This window comes from Staurois parvus, unplaced genomic scaffold (assembly GCF_062004578.1).
Source record: "Staurois parvus isolate SC_StPar_1 unplaced genomic scaffold, SC_StPar_1.0 ptg000070l, whole genome shotgun sequence".
NCBI lineage: Eukaryota > Metazoa > Chordata > Amphibia > Anura > Ranidae > Staurois > Staurois parvus.
In genome coordinates, this window is record NW_028317866.1 from 1,551,235 (window position 1) to 1,565,274 (window position 14,040).

General features: G+C 48.9%; 1 protein-coding gene across 7 annotated transcripts in view; it reads right to left on the reverse strand.

Annotated features, from left to right (window-relative positions):
* LOC149469444 (protocadherin Fat 4-like) overlaps positions 1 to 14,040 on the reverse strand; it is a 162,099-nt gene that overhangs the window by 105,761 nt on the left and 42,298 nt on the right. For all 7 annotated transcript variants that reach the window (XM_089669194.1, XM_089669190.1, XM_089669189.1 and 4 more), the window contains exons 14-15: positions 7,308 to 7,480; positions 614 to 762 (exon numbers count right to left, since the gene is read on the reverse strand). In XM_089669194.1, coding sequence (XP_089525320.1) covers positions 614 to 762; positions 7,308 to 7,480 — 322 coding nt within the window. The remainder of the gene's footprint in view (positions 1 to 613; positions 763 to 7,307; positions 7,481 to 14,040) is intronic.

The window sequence follows — 14,040 nt, forward strand, 5'->3', positions numbered from 1 at the left end:
TCACAGCATCTAAAGTGGAAGCGTGCAACCGGACTGCGCTATAACCCATGGTTGGAGGTATTCTGTATACTACATGCACATATACCCGGGTATAATTGCAACCTCCCAATTTATGGTAAATTGTAATTCCTGAATGTTATTCTTATGCATCCTGTTTTATGTGGCTGCTTTATATAAACTTTGCATTAATCTCATACAGGTGTGGTGACATGTTTTCATGTTAGAAATATAAGCTGGGTGCATTAATACTGCTATGTATAGCTACTTTAAGTTGTCTACATGTTACATTCCTAGAAAGGGGTGAGTCTCCTCAATTGCAGGATCCCTATTCTAGGTGGGGGCACTGCCATTTGTATTATTACAACCCCCTCTTCCATATAGCGAAGGGTCAGGATTGCCTACTCATATACAGGTTAGCGCCATAGCTTGTTTGGTGTGGGCCATTTCACATAACCCCCCCCAAAACAGGGCTACAGCTATATAGCGGCACACAAATATGGGGCAAACATTGCTGTGGTTTGGAACTCAAAACAGACATTTGTCAAAAGACTATTGGATACAAGCAGGAATCCTTCAGGAAAAATTATTGCAAATAGACCATTTGGTTACTTACCGTTAGAAGATAGCATTGGAACTCCGTGATCAGTAGCAATGACAAATAGCGGGTTGCTACTTTCCATACAAACAGCAGGTATATTACTTGTTCGAGAGATTACTCCACTTTGTTCATCTATAGTAAATCCATGATAGGGTTTTGCAAACCTGTAAATATTGTAGCATCATTTAAGAAAGAGATTCATGAATTAAAAATTAATTTATACATTTTGGAACATTGCTTGAACGTGTCTGGTCATATTAAAAAGGAAGACTATACTTTTTACTACCCTTTTGAGTAGAATGGGGGAGGATTAGAACCTCACCTCATGCTCCTTTTGTCTCATAGCAGAGAGAGAGTGGTTTTACTTCCTGTCCCACAGACACAACAGAAAGTAAGTGCACATCTCTCCAAAGTGAGAGAAAATACTCTCCTAGACAGTTGTCATCTGTCAGGGTCCAGATCTGAACCTGGGACCACTGCAGTGTCTGGTGGGAGTCCTTGGAAAACCTTGCCTTGTCTTGCTTCTGGAGAACCTTAAACACTTTGCTCCTCCCATTAACTTCCTGATTTAAGCCATGTCTCTGCACTTGCTGTTTGTCAGATTATTGTGCTCTCTCCAGCTGATATCTTGCTCCTTTGCGCACCTGCAGCTGTCCTCAGGAGCGGACTGACAACTCATGGGATCCCCAGGCAATAGGGCATCATAGGGCCCTTGTGTCCTTGCCCAAACTCAAAAAGCCTATGAAAAAGGTACCAGGGGCATCTCATGGGGCCCCCTACTGACCCCAGGCCCTCGGGCAGCGCCCAAGTTTCCAAATGGTCAGTCCACCCCTGGCTGTCCTTATCTTTACTACAACTCACTATTGACCCTTGGCTCATTCATCGACTATGCTTTGTCTAATCCCATCCAGCTACTACTCGTTACTGACCGTTTGGCTTTTTTATAGACTATGCTTTTGCTTGTTCATTATTTGTTTCATCCACTATCTGAACTCCACTTGCTCTCTTCCTGCTGGGCAATCCTAAGAACTACAACCCGGTATTAGCATGCAGCGAAACCCATCTTCACTAGACCTCAAGACTTGCATCATTTGGTAAGTGGGTTTGCTTGTGTATTAATCCAGCCGACTACTCGGGAATCTCTCAACTGCTACAGCCACAAGCCTGACTCCAGACCATGACAGCACCAGACTAGTTGTCCCCATTGGTCAATATTCCTTCACCTTCTGTTACAGTGACAACTGTAACAATTTGGATTTTACATCACCTTCTGTCAGTAGAGGGGGGGGCACAGAGATCAATACAAATCTTTCTATATCTAATATCATAACACACACACCTCCCATAGGTTTCCCATGTGAGAGGGTGAGTGCACAACCAGACCATGGTACTGTAAAAAAAAACTCAAGTATAGAAAAGCCAGAACACCAACTTGACAACTGTAACACTTTGGATTTTACATCACTTTTTGTTCAAATGTATCCAGGACAAGTAGAGGGGGCACAGAGAGCAATAAAAATCTTATATCTAATATCATACCACGCAGACCTCTCATAGGTTTCTCATGCGAGAGGGTGAGTGCACAACCAGACCATGGTGCTGTAAAAAAAAGTCAAGTATAGAAAAAGCCAGCAAGCCAACTTGAAATCCAGGTAACACTTTACTGAAGCCCCATATCAGTAGTAGAGTATTTGACTATGTTAACCATCAATTAATTTAAAAGTTTAGGTTTTAAAGATGACCACAGATGGATCAAAATCCAGCTGTTTCAAAAGGAACCAGGCAAATTTTGATCCATGTATGGTTATTCCTGCTCAGCTCACTTCTTCCACCTTGCTTGTTTGGACAGGGAAATCAGTTAATTTTTTTTCAACCAGCCATCTTACTGATCAAAAAAAATCTATGACCAGCTTATCAACTTATGTGACACCCTTTATTGGCTAACTTGGTTTATTAAAGATGCACACTTTTTGGAAAACTAAGATCCCTTCTTCAGGCTTTATACATTACATCTGGTGTATACTGATATAGTAAAGTGTACATTTGGTGTGCTGACCTTTTCTAATCTTAGCAATAAAAGTCCAACAGTGGTTCTAACACCTCATCACTGTACACAAAACGAATCTTTAACTGTGTGCTGAAGATAATTAATATTTTAATCTCCACCTGGTTACCCTCGTTCCTCTCCTCAGAGCTACCCACCATCATCCTTGGAGACTTCAATATCCCCATCAACGTCAATAACCCGGCTACATCCCAACTCCTCCACCTAACCTCTTCTTTTGCACTCACACAGTGTACACAGTCCTCCACCCACTCCGACGGGAACACCCTGGACCTTGCTTTCTCTCATCTCTGCACCCCCCCACAACCTCACAAACACCCCTTTCCCTCTCTCTGACCACAACCTCATTACATTCTCCATCTCCCCGTCCTCAAACACCTCCCCCTCAAATGTCAAACCATCACCAGCCGGAACCTCCTCAACCTGAACCCTGCCCCTCTCCACTCTGCAGCTGACCAACTTTACGACAGTATCCTTCCACTGTCCTGCCCTGACCTGGCCACTACTGCTTATAACAACTCGCTGTCAGCCGCCGTAGACTCCTTAGCACCCCTAACATGTAGCATTAGATCCCGACTGCTTCAAACCTGGCAGAACGACCACACCAAAAATCTTAAACAACGCAGTCGTGCGCTGGAGCGATTATGGCACAAAACCAGATCCCAACAAGCGTTCACCTTATACAAATCTCCTGGAGGGAGACCTCCTCCCTCCATGCTGCCAAACAAGCCTACTTTGTAACCCTCATCAATACCCTCTCCTCTAGTCCTTGCCGGCTCTTCTATACCTTTAACTCCCGACTCTACCCCCCCCCCCCCACCTCCACCCAGTACCTCACTCACCGCCCATGAGATTGCCAACCACTTCCAAAACAAGATCAACGCAATTCGTAGGGACATCGCCAATGCTCAGACCTCCACCCCACCTAGCCTCCCTCCCATGATAACACCCTCAACACTCCCCTCCACTGACCTCGCAACCACCCAGACCCCCATCCCACCTAACATCCCGCACAGTAAAACCCCCCCCAACACTCCACTCCTTCGACCTTGCTACCACTGAAGAGGTCACTAAGGTCTTCTCCGAAGCCCACCTCACCACCTGCCCCCTTGACCCTGTCCCCACACAACTCCTACGGTCACCCTCCTCCCCCATCCTACTCTCCCTCACTCACATCTTCAATCCCTCCCCTTCTACTAGTACATTCCGCTCCCCCCTAAAGCATGCGCACATCACTCCCATACTCAAAAAACTCTCCCTGGACCCCACCGACCTGAACGACCTTAGACCCATCTACCTGCTGCTATTTACATCCAAACTCCTCGAGCGCTTAGCCTATAATCGCCTAAGCTCCCACCTCAACGACAACAACCTCCTTGATCCCCTACAGTCTGCCTTCCGTCCCCTAAACTCCACCGAAACCGCCCTACTCAAACTCACCAATGACCTGCTAACCGCCACAGCTAATGGCCACTACTCAGTGCTCCTACTCCTCGACCTTTCCACAGTCTTCGACACAGTTGACCACGCCCTCCTTCTTAAAAAACTATACTCCCTTGGCCTCAGAGACTCCGCTCTCTCCTGGCTCTCCTCCTATCTATCCCAGCACTCCTTCAGTGTTACCTATAACACTGCCACCTCCCCCTCTCTCCCCCTCTCTGTTGGGGTCCCCCAAGGCTCTGTCCTCGGGCCCCTTCTCCATCTACACCTCCTCCCTTGGCCAACTGATACACTCCCACAGCTTCAACTACCACCTCTACGCCGATGACACGCAAATCTACCTCTCTACCCCTCGCCTCATCCCTTCAGTCACCGCCTGAATCACCCGCCTACTGAACGACATATCAGACTGGATGTCACTCCACTTCCTCAAACTAAACCTTTCCAAAACTGAGCTCCTAGTTTTCCCCCCAGTCTGCGCCCCCCCAACCTCTCCATCGTGACCAATAACGCCATCATCAGTCCCACCCCGCAAGCCAAAGTCCTAGGTGTCATTCTAGACTCCAATCTGTCCTTCCAGCCCCATGTCGAATCGCTGGCAAATTCATGCAGGCTCCACCTCCGCAACATCTCCAAAATACGCTCGTTCCTAACCCCTGACACTACAAAACAACTCATTCACTCCCTTATTATCTCACAACTTGACTACTGCAACTCCCTCCTCACCGGCTTACCTCTTCACAGACTATCCCCGCTTCAGTCTATCCTGAACTCAGCGGCCAGATTCATCCACCTTACCAACCGCTCCGTATCCGCCACCCCCCTCTGTCATGCCCTCCACTGGCTTCCGATTGCCCAACGCATAAAATTCAAACTACTAACATTGACGTAATAAAGCTACAGTTGTGTCCAAAATTATTCAACCCCCAATGCTGTAAAGGGGTTTAGGGACTATAGTGTACATTTGGAATTGTATTCAGAATCAAATCCTACAAGGACGTTGTAACTACCCAAATGCAACTAAAATGACATCAATTGTTTATGTAATACAGTAGTAAATGGTTCTTATGTGGTTTCTTCATTGCCACAATTATTCAACCCCTTAAAGACTACCACTCTGAAGAACAGAGGTTCATACAGGTGCTTTCCATCAGGTATTGAAAACACCTGTGGATGTCACCGAGCAGCAATCAAGCATAATAAGCACCAATTAGGCAGCTTTAAAATGACTGTGATACTCAGCTCCTTCTAGACATTTACTGGTGTGGTTACAAACATGGTGAAGGCAAGAGAATGGTCCAGGAAGACAAGAGAAGAGGTGATTTCTCTTCACAGGAAGGGCAATGGCTATAAGAAGATTGCAAAGATGTTAAACATACCAAGAGACACCTTAGGAAGCATCATTCGCAAATTCAAGGCAAAGGGCACTGTTGAAACGCTACCTGGTCGTGGCAGAAAGAAGATGCTGACTTCGACTGCTGTGCGCTACCTGAAGCGTAGAGTGGAGAGAAGTCCCCGTGTGACTGCTGAGGAACTGAGAAAAGATTTGTCAGATGTGGGTACAGAAGTTTCAGCCCAGACAATAAGACGCACACTGCGTAATGAAGGCCTCCGTGCCAGAACTCCCAGGCGTACCCCCTTGCTGTCTCCAAAGAATAAGAAGAGTCGACTGCAGTATGCCAAAAGCCATGTGGACAAACCACAAAAGTTGTGGGATAGTGTTCTGTGGACTGATGAAACAAAATTAGAACTGTTTGGGCCCATGGATCAACGCTATGTTTGGAGGAGGAAGAACAAGGCCTATGATGAAAAGAACACCTTGCCTACTGTGAAGCATGGTGGAGGGTCAATCATGCTTTGGGGCTGTTTTGCTTCTGCAGGTACAGGGAAGCTTCAGCGTGTGCAAGGTACCATGAATTCTCTTCAGTACCAGGAGATATTGGATGGAAACGTGATGCAGTCCGTCACACACCTGAGGCTTGGGAGACGTTGGACCTTTCAACAGGACAATGATCCCAAGCATACCTCCAAGTCCACTAGAGCATGGTTGCAGAGGAAAGGCTGGAACATTTTGGAGTGGCCATCGCAGTCACCAGACTTAAATCCGATTGAGAACCTCTGGTGGGACTTAAAGAAAGCAGTTGCAGTGCGCAAGCCTAAGAATGTGACTGAACTGGAGGCCTTTGCCCATGAAGAATGGGCGAAGATACCCGTAGATCGCTGCAAGACACTTGTGTCAAGCTATGCTTCACGTTTAAAAGCTGTTATAACTGTAAAAGGATGCTGTACTAAGTACTAAGATTGAATGTCACTTGGGGGTTGAATAAAACTGATAATGCTGTGAGCACAGAAAAGACATTTGTGGTTATTTCATTATAACTGTTATGTTATATTTGTCTGACCTACAAGTGCCTCTTTAATGTAAATGTAAGCAAGATGACTGAATGATCAAAAGCAATGTCAAACTGGCCAAAACACTCAATTTCAGTGGGGGTTGAATAATTTTGGACACAACTGTATTCATAATACTAATAATAATAATTCCTAGATTGTAAGCACGAATGAGCAGGGCCCTTGAATCCCTTGTGTTTTGTTTTGTTACTGTATTGTCTCATGTTCTGTCCCCCACTAATAATGTACAGCGCTGAGCAAACCTTTTAGTGCTATATAAATACTGTATAATAATAATACTGCCCCAAACTACCTCACCAACCTGATATCCAAATACCACCCAACACGTACTCTTTCCTCACAAGACCTCTTACTCTCTAGCTCCCTGGTCTCCTCCTCCCATGCCCGACTCCAGGACTTCCCCAGGTCTTCCCCCATCCTCTTGCACTCACTACCCCAATCCATCAGACTGTCACCCTCCTCACCTTTAGGCGCACCCTAAAAACCCATCTCTTCAGGGAAGCCTACCCTGCCCTCACCTAACTGCCAATCTCCTCCACTACTCCTACCACTCCATCCCCCATGTACCACTATCCCCTCCCTCCTAGATTGTAAGCTCCAAGGAGCAGGGCCCTAAAACCCCACGTGTATTGTATTGTTACTGTATTGTCTCATGTACTGTATCCCACTATAATGTACAGCGCTGAGCAAACTTTTTGGTGCTATATAAATACTGTATAATAATAATAACAACCATTACATTATCTTTTTAATATAAAACTAAATGTATCCTTTTATATAAAACGCCATTACCTGTAAGATATCTGTGAATTTTTTCCAATATCTAAATCTTTAGCTGATACTACTAGAACTGGGCCACCTGTTTTCATTTCACTCAAGGTTAGATGTACAGAATATACAGACTGTGTAAAAGTTGGGGCATTATCATTAACATCCTGGACAGCTATCACAAGATCTGCAAAACTCTGTGGAAATAAAACACATTTTACTGATACATATAACACATAGGACCTGTCGCATCCCCAATGAACTATTAGAGAAAGCAATTTTACTGATATTGTTTATGTTTTTAAGTGCCCTGAAATGTAAAATGAACTGCAAGGGCCTGTTTTCTAACTTTGAATATAGTAGGGAAGTGTTGGGACCTTTTTGGGGAGATTTAGCTTTCTATTGTGACCTGTGACCATTGTCACTGGAGAAAAGGAGAAAAATGTAAACAGATATCACTAAAACTAGTGAAGAGTGAAAATTTGCCAGTAGAGACACCCATCAAAAATCTTCCCCCAACCCCTTACCCTTTGAAAACTATTTAATTTGTCTTGAATCTCTGGGGAAATCTACCCTATGGGACACAACCATTAATAAAAATCTGACGAACTAACCCTTCCCCACTCTACCCCACTATCCAAAATTGGAAAAAAAAATTTATATGGCATTTTACTTTATTGCTAAGAGTTGTGTTTCTTTGGTAGATGTCCATGCTTTGATTTGTACATTATGTTGTAATCAGAGGAATCACACATCAACTGCTGATGTACTATACTGTAATATTCAATATGCTATAATAGAAAAATAAAGAAAAAGGCCACAAAGTCAAGGGGATACGTTGTAAACCAGCTCTCTAACTCACCTAGGGTTTGGTGAGGGTGCGTATACCTAGGGCTCTTTCACACGAATGTTCCGATTAAAAACGGGCAAGATTGGAGCTTCCATTCTTCTCTATGGAGCGGCGGGTGTAAACTTCAAAACCGTTTACACCCACCGACATCCAATCCGATCCACCAAAAAGGGACGGATGGGGATCCTTCTGTTGGATCGGATTGGATGAAAATGGACAGGTGGTTCGTTTTCATCCGGCCGCCCACTGAGGAGAGCGATCAGCTCTGTGTCTGTTCTGCACTGTCCATTGAGCAAGTGGATCTGGACACTGAAAAAGGGTAACAGCTGTGGAGAACAGGCTGTGGAAAGTAGGCAATAACTAAGCAGAATAGCTAGAGGTAAAAAATATACAAAACTTTATTATGGATCAAACATTAGAAAGTCACAAATCTTGAAAAGAATACTAATACCTTCTGGGAATGGAGTGGCAATATTGTCAGCCCTTAATTGTCAAAAATGAGCAATTCGGATTATAGTGTCAGGTAAAGGTCAATGACACATGTCGAATGCATCCTACAAGGCTGAGAGCTCCTGGCACACGTTACTGAGCAATATACTAAAATAATAAAGCATATAGCAACATAAAAGAATAACAGAATGACCCCTTCAGTGCAAGCATTAGCCCTGAACTGAACTGAAGTAATAATAACTCTAACAGCAAAATTGGCATTCAAGTTGTTGAACAGCCAATAATGCAAATTAAATATTACTGCTGTCAACCTAAGAACTTATTATTATTATTATTTTTATTAATAATAATAAACAGGATTTATATAGCGCCAACAGTTTGCGCAGCGTTTCACAATATAAAGGGAGTGTCAGGGCAGGAGCTGAGGAACGGACAGGCAGGCCTAACAATGTAACGCACTGGCTGACGACAACCACCACCCACAGACCGAAGTCCCTCAGGGCGCGGAGTCGAAGTCCCAGGCTGCCCTTCACCAGGGCCCCTGATGGTGGGGATGGACTTGACGCAGCCAGGAACCAGGTCGCGGCCCCAGAGACACCTCAGCTGCGGTAATGGCCGCCGCCAATGGCGTGTAGCTGGTGGAAGAGACAAAAGAGTAGTCAGACAAGCCGGGGTCAACAACAACAGGACAAAACAGTACAGGACAGCAGACGAGAATCACAGGTCACGAGCCGGGTTCAGCAACAGAGGGTCAGATCAAAGGAGAATACAAAGAATAGTCAAGTCACAAGCCGAATCAGATACCAGGAGAGTCACGAGAGTCAGAACAGAGTAATAGCAACACAAAGACACAAGACACAAGTGCAAAGAGCATGTGCGGGCCACAGGCTTATATGTCATCAGCCACACCCCTCTGGGGGATGGACCACAGAAACCTGAAGGCATAAAAGGATTCCCATCATGCACAGCAGAATCCAAGATGGACGCCAGCACATGGAGTAACATAACCTCAGGAAAAGGTAGGACCTTGACAGGGAGACAGTACAATTACAATACATTTCAGTACAGAAGGAATAGGAGGTCCCTGCTCATGGAGCTTACAATCTAAGGGAAGGGGGAGGTGGTACAAAAGGTGATAGCTGCAGGGGATGATCTGATGGAGGTGGCTCAAGTACAGTTTTTAGGTGGAGGTGGGGTAGGCTTCCCTGAATAAGTGAGTTTTCAAAGATCACCTAAAGGCAGACAGGGTGGGGACTGACCGGACATACTGGGGTAGGGAGGTCTAGAGGATAGTAGAGGCTGTGGAGATGTCTTGAAGGTGAGCGAAGGAAGAGGTGATGAGGGAGCTAGAGAGCAAGATGTCTTGGGAGGAGTGGAGCGAGTTTAGACAATATCTGTGGATGAGGTTGGGGATGTAGCAGTGTTGTGGATGACTTTGTATGTTGTGGTTCGTATTTTGAAATTTATACATTGGGTTAGTGGAAGCCAGTAAAGGGATTGGCAGAGAGGGGCAGCAGTTGCTGATCGGTTGATAAGGTGTAAGAGTCTAGCAGCAACACTTATAATAGACCGAAGGGGGGATAGCCTGTGTAAAGGTAGGTCAGTGAGGAGTGAGTTGCAGTAATGAAGGTGGGATATAACTAGAGATGAGCGAATTATTAAAAAATTCGATTCGGCTGATTCGGCGAATTCGCGGAATAAATTCGATTCGAGTCGAATATATTTGCTGCGAATTTAACTTATAAAAAGGGTGTTTCTAGGCTTCAGAGAGCCTTTATATTAGTGCAGAACACTGTACCTTTAATTTAAATGCCCTTGGAGTCTGCTGGGGAAGAGAAATAATACTGTCAGTCAGTATTACATGCAGATGAGTGCCGTCGATCTTAGAATCACCGCACACTTCACTCATTTGGGCAGTCACGGGGCCAAAACCAGAGTGTGGAGCCACAGTGTGGTGGTGGAGGCAGCAGCAATGGGAGGCCATACAGCACCCTATGAAAAAATGGAACCCACCAGCAGTGTGAGGAGACCTGAAAGTGGCACATGGCAGAGTGTGGCGATGGAGACAGCAGCAATGGGAGGCCGTACAGGGACCCATGACACACTCTGGACCTGGCAGCAGCATGAGGAGGCGGTACAGGGGCCCATGACAGATTACGGGCCTGGCAGCAGCATGAGGAGTCGGTACGGGGGCCCATGGCAGATTACGGGCCTGGCAGCAGCAATGGGAGGCCCGTAATCTGCCAGCACCCTATGACAAAATGGAACCCACCAGCAGTGTGAGGAGACCTGAAAGTGGCACATGGCAGAGTGTGGCGATGGAGACAGCAGCAATGGGAGGCCGTACAGGGACCCATGACACACTCTGGACCTGGCAGCAGCATGAGGAGGCGGTACAGGGGCCCATGACAGATTACGGGCCTGGCAGCAGCATGAGGAGTCGGTACGGGGGCCCATGGCAGATTACGGGCCTGGCAGCAGCAATGGGAGGCCATACAGCACCCTATGACAAAATGGAACCCACCAGCAGTGTGAGGAGACCTGAAAGTGGCACATGGCAGAGTGTGGCGATGGAGACAGCAGCAATGAGAGGCCATACAGGGACCCATGACACACTCTGGACCTGGCAGCAGCATGAGGAGGCGGTACAGGGGCCCATGACAGATTACAGGCCTGGCAGCAGCATGAGGAGTCGGTACGGGGGCCCATGGCAGATTAGGGGCCTGGCAGCAGCAATGGGAGGCCGTACAGGGACCCATGACACACTCTGGACCTGGCAGCAGCATGAGGAGGCGGTACAGGGGCCCATGACAGATTACGGGCCTGGCAGCAGCATGAGGAGTTGGTACGGGGGCCCATGGCAGATTACGGGCCTGGCAGCAGCAATGGGAGGCCCGTAATCTGCCAGTACCCTATGACAAAATGGAACCCACCAGCAGTGTGAGGAGACCTGAAAGTGGCACATGGCAGAGTGTGGCGATGGAGACAGCAGCAATGGGAGGCCGTACAGGGACCCATGACACACTCTGGACCTGGCAGCAGCATGAGGAGGCGGTACAGGGGCCCATGACAGATTACGGGCCTGGCAGCAGCATGAGGAGTCGGTACGGGGGCCCATGGCAGATTACGGGCCTGGCAGCAGCAATGGGAGGCCATACAGCACCCTATGACAAAATGGAACCCACCAGCAGTGTGAGGAGACCTGAAAGTGGCACATGGCAGAGTGTGGCGATGGAGACAGCAGCAATGAGATGCCATACAGGGACCCATGACACACTCTGGACCTGGCAGCAGCATGAGGAGGCGGTACAGGGGCCCATGACAGATTACAGGCCTGGCAGCAGCATGAGGAGTCGGTACGGGGGCCCATGGCAGATTAGGGGCCTGGCAGCAGCAATGGGAGGCCGTACAGGGACCCATGACACACTCTGGACCTGGCAGCAGCATGAGGAGGCGGTACAGGGCCCATGGCAGATTACGGGCCTGGCAGCAGCAATGGGAGGCCCGTAATCTGCCAGCACCCTATGACAAAATGGAACCCACCAGCAGTGTGAGGAGACCTGAAAGTGGCACATGGCAGAGTGTGGCGATGGAGACAGCAGCAATGGGAGGCCGTACAGGGACCCATGACACACTCTGGACCTGGCAGCAGCATGAGGAGGCGGTACAGGGGCCCATGACAGATTACGGGCCTGGCAGCAGCATGAGGAGTCGGTACGGGGGCCCATGGCAGATTACGGGCCTGGCAGCAGCAATGGGAGGCCCGTAATCTGCCAGCACCCTATGACAAAATGGAACCCACCAGCAGTGTGAGGAGACCTGAAAGTGGCACATGGCAGAGTGTGGCGATGGAGACAGCAGCAATGGGAGGCCGTACAGGGACCCATGACACACTCTGGACCTGGCAGCAGCATGAGGAGGCGGTACAGGGGCCCATGACAGATTACGGGCCTGGCAGCAGCATGAGGAGTCGGTACGGGGGCCCATGGCAGATTACGGGCCTGGCAGCAGCAATGGGAGGCCATACAGCACCCTATGACAAAATGGAACCCACCAGCAGTGTGAGGAGACCTGAAAGTGGCACATGGCAGAGTGTGGCGATGGAGACAGCAGCAATGAGAGGCCATACAGGGACCCATGACACACTCTGGACCTGGCAGCAGCATGAGGAGGCGGTACAGGGGCCCATGACAGATTACAGGCCTGGCAGCAGCATGAGGAGTCGGTACGGGGGCCCATGGCAGATTAGGGGCCTGGCAGCAGCAATGGGAGGCCGTACAGGGACCCATGACACACTCTGGACCTGGCAGCAGCATGAGGAGGCGGTACAGGGGCCCATGACAGATTACGGGCCTGGCAGCAGCATGAGGAGTTGGTACGGGGGCCCATGGCAGATTACGGGCCTGGCAGCAGCAATGGGAGGCCCGTAATCTGCCAGTACCCTATGACAAAATGGAACCCACCAGCAGTGTGAGGAGACCTGAAAGTGGCACATGGCAGAGTGTGGCGATGGAGACAGCAGCAATGGGAGGCCGTACAGGGACCCATGACACACTCTGGACCTGGCAGCAGCATGAGGAGGCGGTACAGGGGCCCATGACAGATTACGGGCCTGGCAGCAGCATGAGGAGTCGGTACGGGGGCCCATGGCAGATTACGGGCCTGGCAGCAGCAATGGGAGGCCATACAGCACCCTATGACAAAATGGAACCCACCAGCAGTGTGAGGAGACCTGAAAGTGGCACATGGCAGAGTGTGGCGATGGAGACAGCAGCAATGAGATGCCATACAGGGACCCATGACACACTCTGGACCTGGCAGCAGCATGAGGAGGCGGTACAGGGGCCCATGACAGATTACAGGCCTGGCAGCAGCATGAGGAGTCGGTACGGGGGCCCATGGCAGATTAGGGGCCTGGCAGCAGCAATGGGAGGCCGTACAGGGACCCATGACACACTCTGGACCTGGCAGCAGCATGAGGAGGCGGTACAGGGCCCATGGCAGATTACGGGCCTGGCAGCAGCAATGGGAGGCCCGTAATCTGCCAGCACCCTATGACAAAATGGAACCCACCAGCAGTGTGAGGAGACCTGAAAGTGGCACATGGCAGAGTGTGGCGATGGAGACAGCAGCAATGGGAGGCCGTACAGGGACCCATGACACACTCTGGACCTGGCAGCAGCATGAGGAGGCGGTACAGGGGTCCATGACAGATTACGGGCCTGGCAGCAGCATGAGGAGTCGGTACGGGGGCCCATGACACACTCTGGACCTGGCAGCAGCATAAGGAGGCGGTACAGGGGCCCATGACAGATTACGGGCCTGGCAGCAGCATGAGGAGTCGGTACGGGGGCCCATGGCAGATTACGGGCCTGGCAGCAGCAGTGGGAGGCCCGTAATCTGCCAGCACCCTATGACAAAATGGAACCCACCAGCAGTGTGAGGAGACCTGAAAGT